This window comes from Choloepus didactylus, chromosome 6 (genome assembly GCF_015220235.1).
Source record: "Choloepus didactylus isolate mChoDid1 chromosome 6, mChoDid1.pri, whole genome shotgun sequence".
In the NCBI taxonomy this organism is placed as follows: domain Eukaryota; kingdom Metazoa; phylum Chordata; class Mammalia; order Pilosa; family Megalonychidae; genus Choloepus; species Choloepus didactylus.
In genome coordinates this window covers 34,427,640-34,442,748 of record NC_051312.1, presented here as the reverse complement: position 1 = coordinate 34,442,748, position 15,109 = coordinate 34,427,640, and the positions used below count along the sequence as shown (strand labels likewise).

The 15,109-nt window shown below is 49.6% G+C and overlaps 1 protein-coding gene across 6 annotated transcripts in view; it reads left to right on the top strand.

The window, feature by feature from the left end:
- The window catches only part of PRDM11 (PR/SET domain 11), an 85,447-nt gene that overhangs the window by 23,019 nt on the left and 47,319 nt on the right, over positions 1-15,109 (top strand). For 5 of the 6 annotated variants that reach the window (XM_037838687.1, XM_037838688.1, XM_037838690.1 and 2 more), the window contains 3 exons: positions 9,631-9,755; positions 10,087-10,190; positions 10,720-10,985. In XM_037838687.1, the coding sequence (XP_037694615.1) occupies positions 9,637-9,755; positions 10,087-10,190; positions 10,720-10,985 (489 nt within the window). In that variant the 5' untranslated portion in view covers positions 9,631-9,636. Of the gene's footprint in view, positions 1-9,630; positions 9,756-10,086; positions 10,191-10,719; positions 10,986-15,109 lie in introns of those variants that run through there. The other variant, XM_037838689.1, reaches the window with a different exon arrangement.

The window sequence follows — 15,109 nt, the reverse complement described above, 5'->3', positions numbered from 1 at the left end:
TATTTTTATACTAAGAGGTAGATAGAATAGTATGATAAACTTTCATGTACCTGTCACCTAGCCTCAACAATTAATAACTTCTAGGCACAACTAATATATTTTTAAAATAGAAAATGCAGGCACCTGGAACAAAATTCAGTGAAGCCTAAGTCCCTTTCCTCCCCTAGCCCTCAATCCCAGAAACAACAATTGTCACAGCCAAGAGCTATCCTTTGCATTTATGAGCACTGATAAAGTGTGTGTCCTTTTTATTTTATTCAAATGGGGCATCTTTATTTTATATAACCGACATTTACAGAGCTTACTCACTTTGTGCCAGACACCATTCTGATGTACACTTAGAACTTATTTAATCTTCATAATAGCCATACCAGGTAGGAGCAATTAGTATCTTCAGAGATGAGGTAACTGAGGCACAGAGAGGTTAAGGAACTTGCCTGGGGTCACACAGACAGGAACTGATGCAGCCGGAAGTTGAACCCAGGCAGCCCGGTGCCAGAATCCACGCACTTCACCACTATTTCTGTAGCCTCTCAAATTATATGTACTATTCCTTACCTTGACTTTGTTTTCACCACCAATAAAGTAACCCCATCAACAAATATTTATTGTGTGCCTACTTCACGCCAGGCATTGTTCTCGTTGCAGCAGTGAACAAAACCGATAAACATCCCTGCCTTCGTGGGGTTTACATTCTAGTTGGGGAGATAGACAGCAAATGATATAAATAAGTACTACCCAAGACTGATGGTGACAGGTGCTTTGGAGAAGAATAAAACAAGGAGGGAGGGCTGGCAGGTGTAAAGGGGGAGTTGCAACTTTACATAGGGCCGCCAGAGATTGGGACATTGGGTAAAGTCCTGACAGGGGTGAGGGGGTGAGCCATGTGAGTGTCTGGGGGAAAAGCATTCCAGGCAGAGGGAACAGCCAGTGCAAAGGCTTGAGATGGGAGTGTGCCATGTCCAAGGCAGAGCAAGGCTGCCCCTGGGGCTGCAGTGGGAGTAGGGAAAACAGTAGGTGATGAGGTCTCAGAGGTACTGGGGACAGGCTGTGTTCGGCTTGCACTCCACTGAGGAGCTTTGGTATTTCCTCTGGTGAGATGGTGCACTGTGGAACGTTTTTAAGCAGGGGAGCAGCTTGATCTGACTTAGGTTTTAACAGATTGACCCTGACTGAGGGTTGGAGAATAGGCCTTAGGGGCAGAAGGGAAACAGGGAGAGTCAAGCTGCCACCGCAGCCACTTAGGCGAGAGGGTGGTGGCTTGGACCAGGGCCGTGGCTGTGGAGGAGAAGTTTGGGTTTGTTCCATCTCTTCCTTCTTTGAAACAGCTGCCTGTTGTGTGGATGTGCTGTAATTTATTTAACCAACCCCCAGATGGATACATTGGTTGTTTCTAGTCTTTTGCTATTCCAAACAGTGCTGCAATGAATACTCTCACACATATGTCTCGGAGATATTCCTAGAAGTGAAATTGCAGCATCGAAGGTTAGGTGCATTTAAAAAATGTTCCCAGTGCCAAATTGCTCTCCCTAGGGTACCAGCTGATACTCTTGCCAGCAGTGCATGAGAGAGAATGCCCAGGTTATGTCTTCAGTGCAGGTCTCTGGCCTGGGGAGAGAGGGATGGCTGGAGGTGATATGCTGCAGCCCCGCCTGGTTTGGCCCTTTGTGGGTCCAGAGGCACGGCCGGAGTTTTGGTGGGGCAGGGTACCGCTGTGGATGGCTTACAGCTGCATGTAACAGAAACCCTGTCCTAGAAGGCTTGAACAATAAAGAAGTGTAACGGAAGTGCAGCGGTAGGGTAGTTTTCAGGACCAGTTGATTCATGGCTCAAGGATGTCCATCAAAGTCCTCTCCTCTGTTGGACCAGCTTCATCCTAGGGCTACTACTTGCTGAGGTACTAAATGCTGCCATTTGCAACAATGGGTGCATGCTTTCCTGTTCAGTTCATAAAATAAACATCTCTCCCTTCCCTTTGATTGGGCCACTCTTCGAACAGTAATTATCAGGAGGGGAATGTCATGTGCTGACGGTTGAAGGTTGGATCCCTGATCCCTTCACTAGGGAGGGGGGCACTATTGCCATGGTTGGTTTAGATTAAATCTGAGCCCACCCCTGGAGGTGGGAATAGGCTTAGCTTCCCCTGAGTCCCAGGAGGTTGGAGGTATGGCCCCTGAACAGTCTGGTCTGTCCCTGGGGAAGAAAGGGGGAGGGAGTGAAGGGGGAAGGGAAACGGATAAGCCACCAGCAGTCACCACCATGGGAAGCAAACACATAAAATAAAAGGCGCCACCCTTGACCACCTTCTCCACCAGGACCCATGGACCTTTTCACTGCTTCTTCCAGCCTGTTCTTATCAAAGTCAATGGAGTCAACATATGACCTTTCAAAAATTCTGCAAGAGGAACCACCTTGGGAGAACGTGCTCCACTGGCCCCAGCTGGCTTCTCGGCTGATGCTTTAGTGGAGACTGTTCTGCAGACGAAGGCCTGGAACCATGACCACCAGGGGCTTCAAGTGGCCAGACCCCAGCTCCCTCTGCTCTGAAATCAGGAGTCAGATGGGTCAGAGGTCCTCACCTGGGAGTTCCTTGCCTTGAGGGTCCCTGGAGATATTTTTTCTTTGTTTTTATTAACATATAAATACATAAAGAGAAAAAGCATGGCTTAATGAATTTTCACAAACTTAACACACCGATGGGACCAGCACCGAGATCAAGAAGTAGAACATGGATGGGGCACCTGTCCCTGCCTCTTCCCAGTCATTCCCAAGGATAACCGCTATCTTGACCTCAATACCATAGTTGTCCCTATGTATTTTTAAACTTGATATAAATCGAATCATACAGTGTCTGATTTTTTTGGGGGGTGAGGGCTCTGGTTTCCTTTGCTCAGTCTTACAACTCATCCATACTATCATGTGTAGTCATTCCCATTTCTATGCACTGAACTGTTTTTTAAAATGTAAAGAAGCTTAATGACTATTGCACATTTTCCTGTAATCAGGCAGGGCAAGTGAATGAAGATGCCAAATTTCTTTGTTTTACTTAGAATGATAGCAACTAACAAAGTGTGTTGATCCTGGTTATCATATAACCTGTGTATACTGTAAAAACTAACTGAATTATTATATAGGGCATGCAGTCTGTTTAGTAAACCAAATCTTTTAAAACAGGCAGATCAGAGAAAAAAACAAAAACAAAGTGCCCTGTGGTAGAAATATTTGGGGCCCTTATTGATAGATTGATTCATTGGTTCAAGTGTGTGGGTGTACCTTTATGTCTGGGTGTCACTCTAGTATGAATTCCTCCTCCCTCCCAACCAACTAGTTGGATCCTGCTATCTATTGACAATTGGGTGAAGGTAGAAAGATCTTAGAAAATATCTTCTCTAGCAATTTCTAAGCTAAATGAGTATGATGAGTTCCTTTAAAGAATGTTTAAGTAACATTTTTTTCTCATATCAAAAAGAAGAAAACAGGAACTTTCTATAAGCCTATCTCCCAAAACTATTCCCTAGTGAATATCTCAGAATGTAAATCCATATATTTATATGTATTTTAATATATTATTATATATTATTTAATATATTTAATATATTATTAAAATTTATTTTATATCTATATTTTCATAACTTTCATTTTTATTTACTACATTGAGACTGTATTTCCATATCAAATATTCTGTATTTGTTATTTGCTCTCTAATATTTCATTGTATGGCTATCAACTTAACCTCCTGTTTTGGAAATTTGTTTCCCATATTTTGCTACTAAACAGAGTGTTGCAGAGGAAAGCCTTATGGGTAAATCTTTGTGCATAACTTAATTATGTCCTTAGGGTAAATTCCTGGATGTGGGATTGCTCCTTCAAAGAGTTTGCTCATTTCAAGGCTTTTGAAAGGTGTTGCCAAATTGCCCTCCAGAAAGCTTACCCCAGTTTACCTTCCAAGAGGAGGATGTGAAGTACCCATTTCCTCCATGCTCTTGTCAGCTCTGAATATTATCAAACTTTTTAATCTTTGCCAGTTTAATAGAGAGGAAATGATATTTGTTTTAATTTACATTTATTTGAGTATTAATAAGGTTGCACAGGTTTTCCATAAAGCATATTGTCTTTCTTCTTTTGAAAATTACTTCCTCGTGTTCTTTTCCATTTTTTTTCTATTGCAGTGAGCATCTTTACAGCATAGATTTATGAAAAGCATTTATCCATTAAGGGTATTCACTGCTTGTGAAGGCCCTTTTTTAATGTCAAAAAATTTCATCCACCTGTCCGCCTGATGATGTCTGTTGTACTTTTAAAATAATAAATAATAAAATGAATGATAATAAGAACAAATATTTATCGAGTGCTTATTATATACTAGGCATTAGGCTGAGATAGGTTCTGTTTTCAACCCCACTCAACAGATGGGAAATTAAGGCAGGAGTGGTTAATTAATTTCCTCAAGGTAATACAACTTGTAAGTGACCAAACGGAAATCAGTTGTTAACAAAATACATGGTGAAAAAGGGCTTCTATGAATTCAATAACTTTTCAATAAATTTATATTTTATTTATCACAAAACTTTCTATATGTATTTCTATCTATATATTTCCATGTCTCACATGGAAGTTCAAGGCAAATTATTTCTTCATTATGTCCTTAGGGTAAATTCCTGGATGTGGGATTGCTCCTTTAAAGAGTTTGCTCATTTCAAGGCTTTTGAAAGGTGTTGCCAAATTGCCCTCCAGAAAGCTTACCCCAGTTTACCTTCCTATAGTGCCTGCTGGGATATAAATTTGTTATGCCTGTAACTCCAAGCCCCCCCAAACCCAAATCTATAGTTTACCAGTTAAGAATCATTAGTTTGACCTTTGTCAGGAAAGGGAAAACTGAGGCTTTAGAGCCCAGGCAGAAATTGGCTTAGGGTCACATAAAAGTTCATGGTAGAGTCAGAACCAGGATCAGGGCTCAGGATACCAGCCTGGGTCAGTGTGGACTTTAGGTGACCCCCAACCTCAGGTCCCTTTGTTATCAGAGGGGACAGCAGAGGATGCTGTGGTGGGTACCAGAGCAAACCTGTGAGACTCACATGGTACCAGTCTCTAGGGAAAACCAAGTGGGCACCGCTCTCAGACCCCTGGCTACACTAGCTGCTGGGCATTCCAGGACCCTGGAGCTCTGCCAAGGGTGAAAACAGAGCTACAGGCTCCTGGGCTGCATTCTGCCCCCTCCTACTGGGTTTGCATCTCATTGCGCCGTTTGCAACACTCCTAATCTCTGCATGTGCAGACTCAGAGGAGCCGGCTGAGAGGGAACATTGCCAGCCGTTAGTGTCCACGAGGCCTGGCGACCACCCTTCCCTAAGGCCCTCTCTGGCAAGCAGGATCAGAGCAGCCTGCAGAAAAGGCTGCCAGGGCTTCACCTGGGCTAGGCCTAACAGTGCCCACTGAGATGGACCCAATGCAGGATACCAGCCTATGTTCTTTCTCTTGCCAAATGGAAATTCATGTGGTCTTCCCGCATCCCATCTTCTCCCTCCTTTGCCCCATAGCCTTCATTGCAGACACAGAGGAGAGTTGTATTGCACATTAGTCATGCAAGTGAGGCTCGATCCTAGTTCTCAGGGCAGCAGTTCTTCCCCACGAATAAAGAGAATTTAACTGCACATGTAGTCAATAAATAGTTGTCAATGAGAATTCTGTAACCCATCATGTTTCCCTTTTTGCTTTGACTGCCAGGAGGCTCAGAATAGAAAGCTCGACCTCTAACCATATTATAACAGTTTCTTGGTGTAGTTGTTGGCTTCCTTCCTCCATGAGCTCTCTTGACACTCCAGTTGTTTCTTAACTGTCCTGGTGAGTATGTTATAAACCATCACAAATTGTTTATGTGATAAAGGTGAGATGTAAATGGAAAATACACCATGAAAACAAGTGGCCCATAGGCAACTCTCCTTTGAGATCCAAACGAATGCTTTTCTGACAAGGAGATGGTTTGCTAGGAACCTTTTAGGACTTAGAAAAAATGTCTGTCCATCTCTTTTCCTCTTCCCTCTTACTGTTTTCCTTTCCCTCTACCTTCTTTTTTCTTTCTTTCTTCTCTTTCTCTTTCCCTCTGTCCTTATTCTCTTACTTTTGCTACGGTTTCCTTCTTTCCCTTGCCCCCTTATTTGTCTCTCTTTCTCCCATTCCTTCTCTTCCTGCTTATCCTTTTGGCCCTGGGGACCCAGTTTAACCCAGTATAATAATCCCTTACAGACCAGTAGCACATGGCTCTCTCCAAGCCCCTGCCCCAGCCTTTATCTCATGCATTCCTCGGTTGGGGTGGGGGGGGGAGGTAACCTGGCAGTTATAATTATTACCATTTTACCAAAGAAGACACTAAGGGCTAGAGAGTTTGGTGACCTGCCCAGGGTCACACAGCTTATAATTTACAACTTATTTTCAGGATCAGGCCTCATGAGTTTAATTCCACTACACACTCCACTGCACCATGCTACATCTCAGTGCCCACCTTATCAGCCTTTCCTGCTGCCCCCTTGCCTTGCAGAGGCCACGGGAGAGAGCCCCATGGACACAAGGATTCAAAATAATAACCCATCTCCCCTTCTGAGGCCTGACATTCTCAACTGGGCTGTGGGATATCTTAGAGAGGGGCAGTGAATTATAGTGTGGGTTATTTGATTATTAATTCATTTAGGAAATATTATCGAGAATTTTCTATATGTCAGGCAGGGCAGAGACTAGGGTGAGGGAAACAAGGTGCCTAGGGTGCAAAATTTAAGGAGGGACTCACTTTTAGGTGCCAACTCTGCACGTGTGTGACCCTGAGAATGAGTGCCCCCTTAAAGCCTTGCTTGCCTCACCCTACTCTCGGATCTGGTGCCAGGCACTGTTAGAGATGCTGGTAGTTCAACAGTGGGCAAAAATGTCCACAACCTGCCCTTGAGGAGCTTACAGTTATCTGAGGAGAGAGATAGTAATCAAATAGTCATGTTAACAAAAGAAAGACATGGAAGTGATAAGTGCCACAGAGGAAAGGAAAGGGACATGGAGCAAGAAGAGGGTATTATGGGGAGGGGGGACACTGTGGGCTGAAGGATGGGTAGGGGTTTCCCAGGTGTGCTGCAGGTGGAGGACACAGTAGTTTTAAAGGTCCTCTGGCCTATGGGTAGGGCTGGTGGAGGGCAGAGGGGCCAGAGCAGGGGAGCACAATGCAAAATTTCTCCAAGCAGTCTGTTTCTAATAAAAGTGCCAGGCTTTGCAAATGTTCAACTTTAAAAAGATCCATTTGAGAGAATTTAAAGGCACCTCTTAATGTGGTCACTCACACCCACATTCCTGATCAGCTTTCTTCATGGGATGTGCAGAGAGGATGCCTACCTGCCTCCAAATTCATCCCTGCCAATTTAATACAGCAATGTTTGTAGTAGAATCTATTTGCCACATTATCCAGAAAAAGAAATGGGAGCACACAGAAGTCAGATAACCTGCCCAGGGTCACACAGCCAAGCAGTGAGATTTGAACTCAGGCAGTGCAGTCCCAAAGCCCAGGCCCCCAACCACTAGGCTTTACTGCCTAGGGATGTGTCCTGTGTGAATATTGTACATGCAAGTGAGAACTGCTCTTCAGGGCAGGGGGTTTTCAGTGATCTCACAAATCCATTGGGCCTTGCCTACTCTTCCAGTTGGACTTCAGGGTTAGGCCTGAACCCAACATAGGGTGATGGGGTGATCCATCATTCTGGAAGAGGACTGGACTGACCCGGTAGCACGGAGGTGACCCAGGCCTCAACAATGCTTGAATTTTGGGGTTCTCCTGTCTCCAAATCCTAGGTTCCAGTGCAGACTCCATCTGGAATGGAATGCGTGACCAAGTCAGTGGACATCTCTAAGCCCAAGGCCCCTGACCACCCTAAGGGCTATGAGTTCAGCCCAGCCACAAGCGTCGAGCCCCCTGGTATAAAGATGCCAGGAAGCACGGTGCAAGCGCGGAAGGGAGCAGGGGTGCAGTCCGCGGCTCGGCGAGCTGGGTGTCAATTCTGGGAGCGCCGCAGGCCGCGCCGCCGCCGTGCCGGGTCGGCTCCGGAGGCTGGGAGGGCGCGCAGCGGGCTGCTCGCGCATTTCCCGGACCTGCTCCCCACAGCGCCCGTCTTCCCGGCTTGGACACTCGCGCGGCCCAGCCCTGCGCGGGGCTATCGCCCGCACCAGACGTCCGCCCGCCGCCCCCCGCCCAGAGTAGGGGGCCGAGCCCCGCGGGAGGGTCTGGAATTCCTCCGCAGCCCCGGCCGGGAGGGGCCTGCAGCGGGGAGTCCCCCTCCCGCGCGCCCGCTTCCTCCAGCTCCCCGCGCGCGCCCCTCCCGGCCGCCAGCCAACTGCGTGCCCCCGGGGCCGGCAAGAAGCCACATGCCCCCGCAAGGAATGCCGGGCCTGGCGGGCGGGGGGCGGGCGCTGGGCAGGGCCGGGCAGGGCAGGGAGCTCCCCGCCGGGAAGGTTGGTGAGAGGGACAGAGCCAGCCCGCGCCCTCCCCGCCCAGGCCCGCACCGGGCCCCCGCGCCGCCCCCCTGAGCTCGGCCCATGCGTCGCCGTGGCCTTATCTCGGGATCTCACACTTTCCCCGCCGGACACAAGGACCGAGCGACCCACGGGCTCTGAGGACTGGGGTGCCCCGGGGGCTGGGGGCAGGGAGGCTCGGTCCGGGCAGTGCCCCCTCTACCCCCCAGCCCGCGCCCCCGGTCCCTGCCGGCTTGGAGGAGGGGCAAGCCGTCACGTTTCCCCACACCCCTCCCAGGCCGCCGGCGGCTTTGGGGCCCCGGTGGGGAGCAGGGGGCTGATTAGCCGAGGAGCAGGGGTGTGGCCAGCGGGGCCCCGGGTAGTGACTCACACTCGCTGCTCGCCCAGTCCTGGGGCCGAGCGCGGTCCCAGCCCGAGCTGCGCGCTTGCCCCGGCCCGAAGAGTGTCCCTGGGCTTGGCATGAGGACCCTGGGGTGCCGAGGGAGGGGCTGAAGCCCGGCGCGATGGCGGAGGGCGGTAAGCAGCAGGCCGGGGAGACTCCCCTAGAGAGAGCGGGGTGGGGCTTGGAGTCAGGGTTGCGGGGAGGGCCCGGGGGTGGTCCACATCAGCACCCCCAGCCCCGCCTGTACCTGCGCTGGCCAAGTGGGCCTGGCTGCAGTACCTGGCAGTGGCTGGGTGAGGGGTGCCGCCGCCGTGCCCCAAGGACCCATTTCGTTTGCCCACCCCTCTTTGCCCCAGCTGGATTTTACTTGATCCCTCCCCTGCTCTCCTGTGCAGTTTTGTGCCCAGGCTAATGTGTGGGTTCCTTATGCCCTTTGCCCTTTCTTTGGTCTTGGCGCGCAAGCTGTGTTTCCCAGCCCTGCCTCCTGGCCTGGTCTGTCCCCCTGGCCCCTGACCCCATGGGGCTGGTGGCTCCAGTCGTCCCCAGGACCAGCCCAGGATAGAAATGGCATTTCCTCTTGGCCAGGCTACAGCTGTTTTTGTTGTCTGTGTTCTCAGCACTTCCTCTGGGGATGGCAGGGAGGGTAACCAGACTCCACAGGACCCCTGCTTGCCCTCTCCGCCACTCACCCCTCTTCCCCTGTCTCTTTGATCCTCTTCCTGTGCCTGTCCTGCCTCCCGCGACCCCAGAACAGAATGACTGAGAACATGAAGGAGTGCTTGGCGCAGACCAAGGCTGCTGTGGGGGACATGGTGACAGTGGTGAAGACGGAGGTCTGCTCGCCTCTCCGCGACCAGGAATATGGCCAGCCCTGGTGAGGCCCTGTGTAGGGTTGCAGGAGGAAGAAAGGGGGCCTCCAGGATAGGTGGGTTGGGGACCCTGACGGGAGCTCCTACTCCCTGCTCACCTTCCTTGACCCTACTCCAGGCAACTCCTGGGGCCAGAGGGGAGCACAGACCCTAGAAAACCCAAGCAGTGGCCCAAACAGGCCTGGGCACAGTCTCAGGGCCCTACCTCTCCACCACCCCCTAAGCAGGACAGGCAGGTGGCTAGGATCCTCCATCAGGCCCCCGGCTTCTCTCCCCACCAGCCTCTCACTTTCTGATGATGTATTTGCTTTCTTTACTGGCCCCTGTCCTGGCCAGCTCTAGGAGACCAGATCCCTCGGCCATGGAAGTTGAGCACAAGAAACTGAAGGGGAAGCGTGACCTCATCATGCCCAAAAGCTTTCAGCAAGTGGACTTCTGGTGTAAGTGGAGCTTGGGGCTCTGGGCTACTTCTCATTCAGCCCCGTTCCCATCTCCTTGCCAAGGGGCTTGCCCATTCTGTACCAGGCCCAGGTCCAGGCCTCGGGCAATGCTCATCATTAGCCATTGAAGTGGCTATTGTTGGCCCCATTTTATAGGTGAGGACACTGAGGCTTGGTGGGGGTGAAGTACCCAGCCTCGGGTCCCACAGCCCACAGATACCCAGTTGCAATTCCAAACAGACCCGTCTGACTTCAAAGCCATGCTCTTTCGTCTACTTTTTCAAGCTTGAGACAAAAATTTCTTTGGTCTTGGCAGGCATGTTCTTTGAGCCCCAGGGAGGGTAATGGGTTATTGTTACTGACAACCCAGGGACCTGTGGCTGGCTGGGGTGGCGCCAGGGCTGGGACTCCTGAGTCATAGGTGATGTGCTTTCCACTACCTTGTGCTGTCCTTAGGGTGGGCTTCCTCTAGGTGGGTCCTACCTCCTTGCAAAAACTGAGGCCCTCCCCCCTCTTTCTATCCCTCCAGTCTGTGAGTCCTGCCAGGAATACTTTGTGGATGAGTGCCCGAACCATGGGCCCCCAGTGTTTGTGTCCGACACGCCAGTGCCTGTTGGCCTCCCAGACCGGGCAGCTCTCACCATCCCACAGGGCATAGAGGTGGTCAAGGAAGCCAGTGGAGAGAACGACGTGCGATGCATAAACGAAGGGTCATTCCCAAGGGCCACATCTTTTGGCCCATATGAGGGGCAGATCTCCACTCAGGACAAATCAGCTGGCTTCTTCTCATGGCTGGTGAGTGCCCCTGGGAATGTCTTCCATAAGAGAGAACCAAGGAACATGGGAGGGAACCAGCAGGGGGAGCTGTATGCTGCCCCAGACTGGCCAAGAGCTTTTCTGTTATCTTGTTATCATGCCGAGGTATGGGTGATGCATCTTGCTGTCCCATTGCCCAGGTTGAGCAGCTATGACACTTAATGGCCAAGAGCCACTCTGAGGAGTCAGAAGAATCAGTACTGGGTATCCAGAGAACTCACAGCCAGCCAGCCAGGCAGAACTCGGGCTGACTTTCCCAAGAATTCTCCTGTGTGTCTCTGGTGGGCCATTCGATGGCATTCACAAAGGGTTCACCCAACCCCTCCTCTGGAGTGGGTGGCTTGGAGCTGGGTGCTGTGGGGAGTGCAGCAGTGCCAGGTACCATGCTAGATGCTGGAGGGAAAGCCTTCAACAAAACAGGCATGGTCCCTGCCCTCAGGGAGTGGTCTGGTGGGGGGAGCTGGGTGGGCAGTGAACAAGTACACACACATGTGATAACTACTATTGAAGTGGGACTCCGGGAAAATCTGGGAAGGTAGTGTAGAGGGAAATGGCAGTGTTCATAGTGCCTAGGAATTTGCACCCTGGAACCCAAGTCCATAATCTCAGCTAGCTTTGCTGTTTATTATCTAATATGAACTTGGACAAGTCACTTAACCTCTGTGCCTGTTTTGTAATAGTTGTTTGTGAAGACTAAATGAGTCTACTATAAAACTCTTAGAGTTGTGCTTGCACTTAGTAAGTGTGCAGTGAACATCATCTATAATTATTATTAGCTGGTTTGAGTTTGAAGAAGAATGTGTAGCAGTTTGTGTTGGAAGAGGGGACAGAAAAATGCTCCAGTAGACAGAACAGCTGAGAGAGAGAGTTTGACCCATTCAGAGGAACTTGCAGAAGTCCGGTGTGGCGGCAGCGATGAGCATGAGAAGACGAGTAGCCAGAACTTGTCTCAAGAGGGAGGTCAGGCCAGATCATGCTGCATTTCATGAGCCGGGATAGGTATATGTTTCATCCTGTGAGCCTTGGAGCGCCATTGAGGTATATTGAGCAGAGGTGTGACCCAGTCAGACTGCAGCCTGGAGAATGGGGAATTCCAGGTTAAGAGGCTGGTCCAGGGGTTCAGGTGAGAAAAGATGTGCCTTGAACTCAGGTTTGGGAGAGAGTTAGGAAGGAGCATCCCCTAGAGTTATTGTAGGATGGGATGTAGGGGTGAGGAAGAGGAGTTTTCAATGATGTAAGGAGGAAGGGTTATCAAAGATGACTGAGGATTCCAACTTGAGTCCCTGGAGAGAGATGGGGAAGGTAGATCAATAGAAAAAGGCAAGCATGGGGGTCAGTGGGTAGGATTAGCTTTCATTCTTCAGTAAACAAATACTTCTTGAGTTTTTCCTTTGTTCCAGGCACTAGGCTGGGCCCTGGGGATACATGCATAGGCTAAATCAGATATAAATACTGCCCTGTGGAGCTTACCATGGAGGAGACAGAATTAATCGAGGGATAAGATAAATAAATGTAAACTTACAACTCTGAAAGGTAAAGGAGAGGCAGGGAAGCTGGGTGAGAGTGGATAGACAGGTGAGTTGATGTGCCAGGGGAGATCAGGGAAGACTTTCAGAGGAGGTGGTAATTGAGCAGCAATTGAAAGAAAATACCTACCGAGCGAAGATTGGCGCGGGTCATCCAGGTGAGTGGAATAGCAAGCGTAAAGGCCCTGGGGCAGGAGAGAGACAGCATACTGAATGCTCAAGCACTTGGAAGGCCAGCATGCTTGGAGTGCAGCAAACATGGGGGCCTAGAGAAAAAAATGGGGGCCTGCCCATGGAGAGCCCAGTGGGCAAAATTAGAACATTTGCTCTTTGTTTTTAAGAACAGTGAGAAGCCTTTAGATTGTCCTAAGCAGGGGTAGGGATGGGGTAGGGGATGACCTTGTCACGTTTGTGCTTCAGAAGGGTCACTTTGGCTGCAGCCTGTAGAACTGATACAGGGGGAGTGGTGGGCTTTGGTCAAGAATGTGTGCCCATGCCCCAGTTAGAGGGCTGTGGTGGTTCTCTGAATTGGTGATGACTTGTGCTCAAGGTGGGGTTAGAGGAGATGGAGACAAGTGAACTATTGTGTGAGATACATCAGATGAAAGATGTCTGACTTGGAAAGAGACTAATCGGCATAAGGAAGGGAGTGGGTGTGTCAAGGACAACTCCTTGACGGTGATGGTGCCCTTCACTGGGAAATGGGGAATGCTGGAGGGGGACTGGGAAAGATCGTGATTTGGGTTTTGGCCTTCTTGAATTTGGAGTGGCGTCAAGATAGCCAAGTTCTGATGTCAAGTAGGCAATTGGATATATGGGCTCGGAGCTCAGAGAGAGGGCTTGAAGATGTCACAGTGTAAGTCACCTGTGCATAGGTAGACAGTTGTGCTGGACACATGGAGGGGACCACCTAGAGAGAAAGGGTTGAGCAAGAAGTGGAGAGGCCTAAGATTGAGCTTTGAGGAACTTCAGCAGTGTTCCAGGATGGGATCTTAATCCTGAAAAGGAGAAAGATGGCCTGAGAGGTAGGAGGGAAACCAGGAGAGTGGGTATCCTGGAAGCAAGGGAGAAGAGAAGTTCAAGAGGGCCAGAATGGCCAACAGTACCAAATTCTGCTGAGAAGCGAAGTGACAGAGGGCCATTAATTTTGTGCCAGAGAAGCCAGTTGGTAACCTTAGAGAGAGAGCTGTTACCTAGAGCAGTGGTTCTCAACTGGGGGTGAATTTTCCACCCAGGGGACAGTTGCAATGTTTGGAGGCATTTTTGGTCACAACTCAGGGGGAAGGGAGGATGCTGTTGGCATCTAGAAAGTAGGGGCCCATCATGCTGCTAAACATCCCACAGTGCAAAGGGCAGCCCCCACAATGAAGAATTATCCAGCCCTAATGTCAATAGTGCAGAAGTTGAAAAGACTTACAGAAGAGTGATGGGCCTGGAAACCTGAGTAGAATGGAGGTGTTGAGTAGAGTCACTTCTCAGAAGTGAAAGAGAGAGAGATCAGAGATAGTGGAATTCTAGCTGGAGGAGGAAGTGGGATCCAGGAAGTAGAAAGCCTTGAGCATCTTTCAAAAGCCAACAGGAAGGCTCCTGCTGAAGAAATGGAGTGGTTGCACATTGAGCAGAGAAAAGGTATGGTTGATGAGTTTCTAAACTTCTTGAGAAGGTCTTAATTTCTTGAGATGGAGTCATTAGCCATGGAAATGAGATGAATTGACACTCACTGTCACTGGAGAGATGGTCCCGAAGATCAGAGTGGATGAAGGTAGATATGTGGGGTAGCTGAGTAATGGCCCCCTGAAGATATGCAGGTCCTAATCCCTGGAACTGGCAAATATGTTGCTTTATATAGCAGAAGGGACTTTGCAGAGGTTATTAAGGATCTTGAGATGGGGAGATTATCCTGGATTTTCTAGGTAAACTCCTTATAAGAGGGAAGCAGGAGGGTCAGAGTCAGAAATAGAGAGTGATTGGAAAATGCTACGCTGCTGGCTTTGAAGATGGAGGAGGGGGCCATGAGCCAAGGGATGCAGGCCTCAAAGCTAGAAAAGGCAAGGAAATGTATTCTCCGCTAGAGTCTCCAGAAGGAATGCAGCCCTGCTGACACCTTGATTTTATGACTTCTGACTACCAGAACTAGAAGATAATAAAGTTGTGTTGTTTCAGGCACATAAGTTTGTGGTAATTTGTTACAGCAGCCACAGAAAACTTACAGAGTAGGCTTATATATTTGTAAGGAATGTCAGCTAACCATGCAGAGAGGTGGAAGCAGGTGGCCTGAGGTTGAGGAGAACAGAGAAGGCAAGTACAGGTTGCGGAGTAGAGTTTGAGGGGCCTGTGAGATGCCCAGGTGGAGTGTTTAGAGGTGTGTGGGTGTGTGGGCCTGGCTGTAGGGGATGTCTAGCTCTAGGGGAAAACTGAGTGTACAATAAATGCATTTGAAGCCCTGGGAGATGACCCACAGCCAGTGTGTTTGGGAAGGCGGAATGCCAGAGCTTAAGGAATCCTCAGAGGAGAGGAGCCAATGAAAGAAGCCAGAGAAGGAGCAGAATGGGAAGGCAAAGCAGGGATGTCATGTCT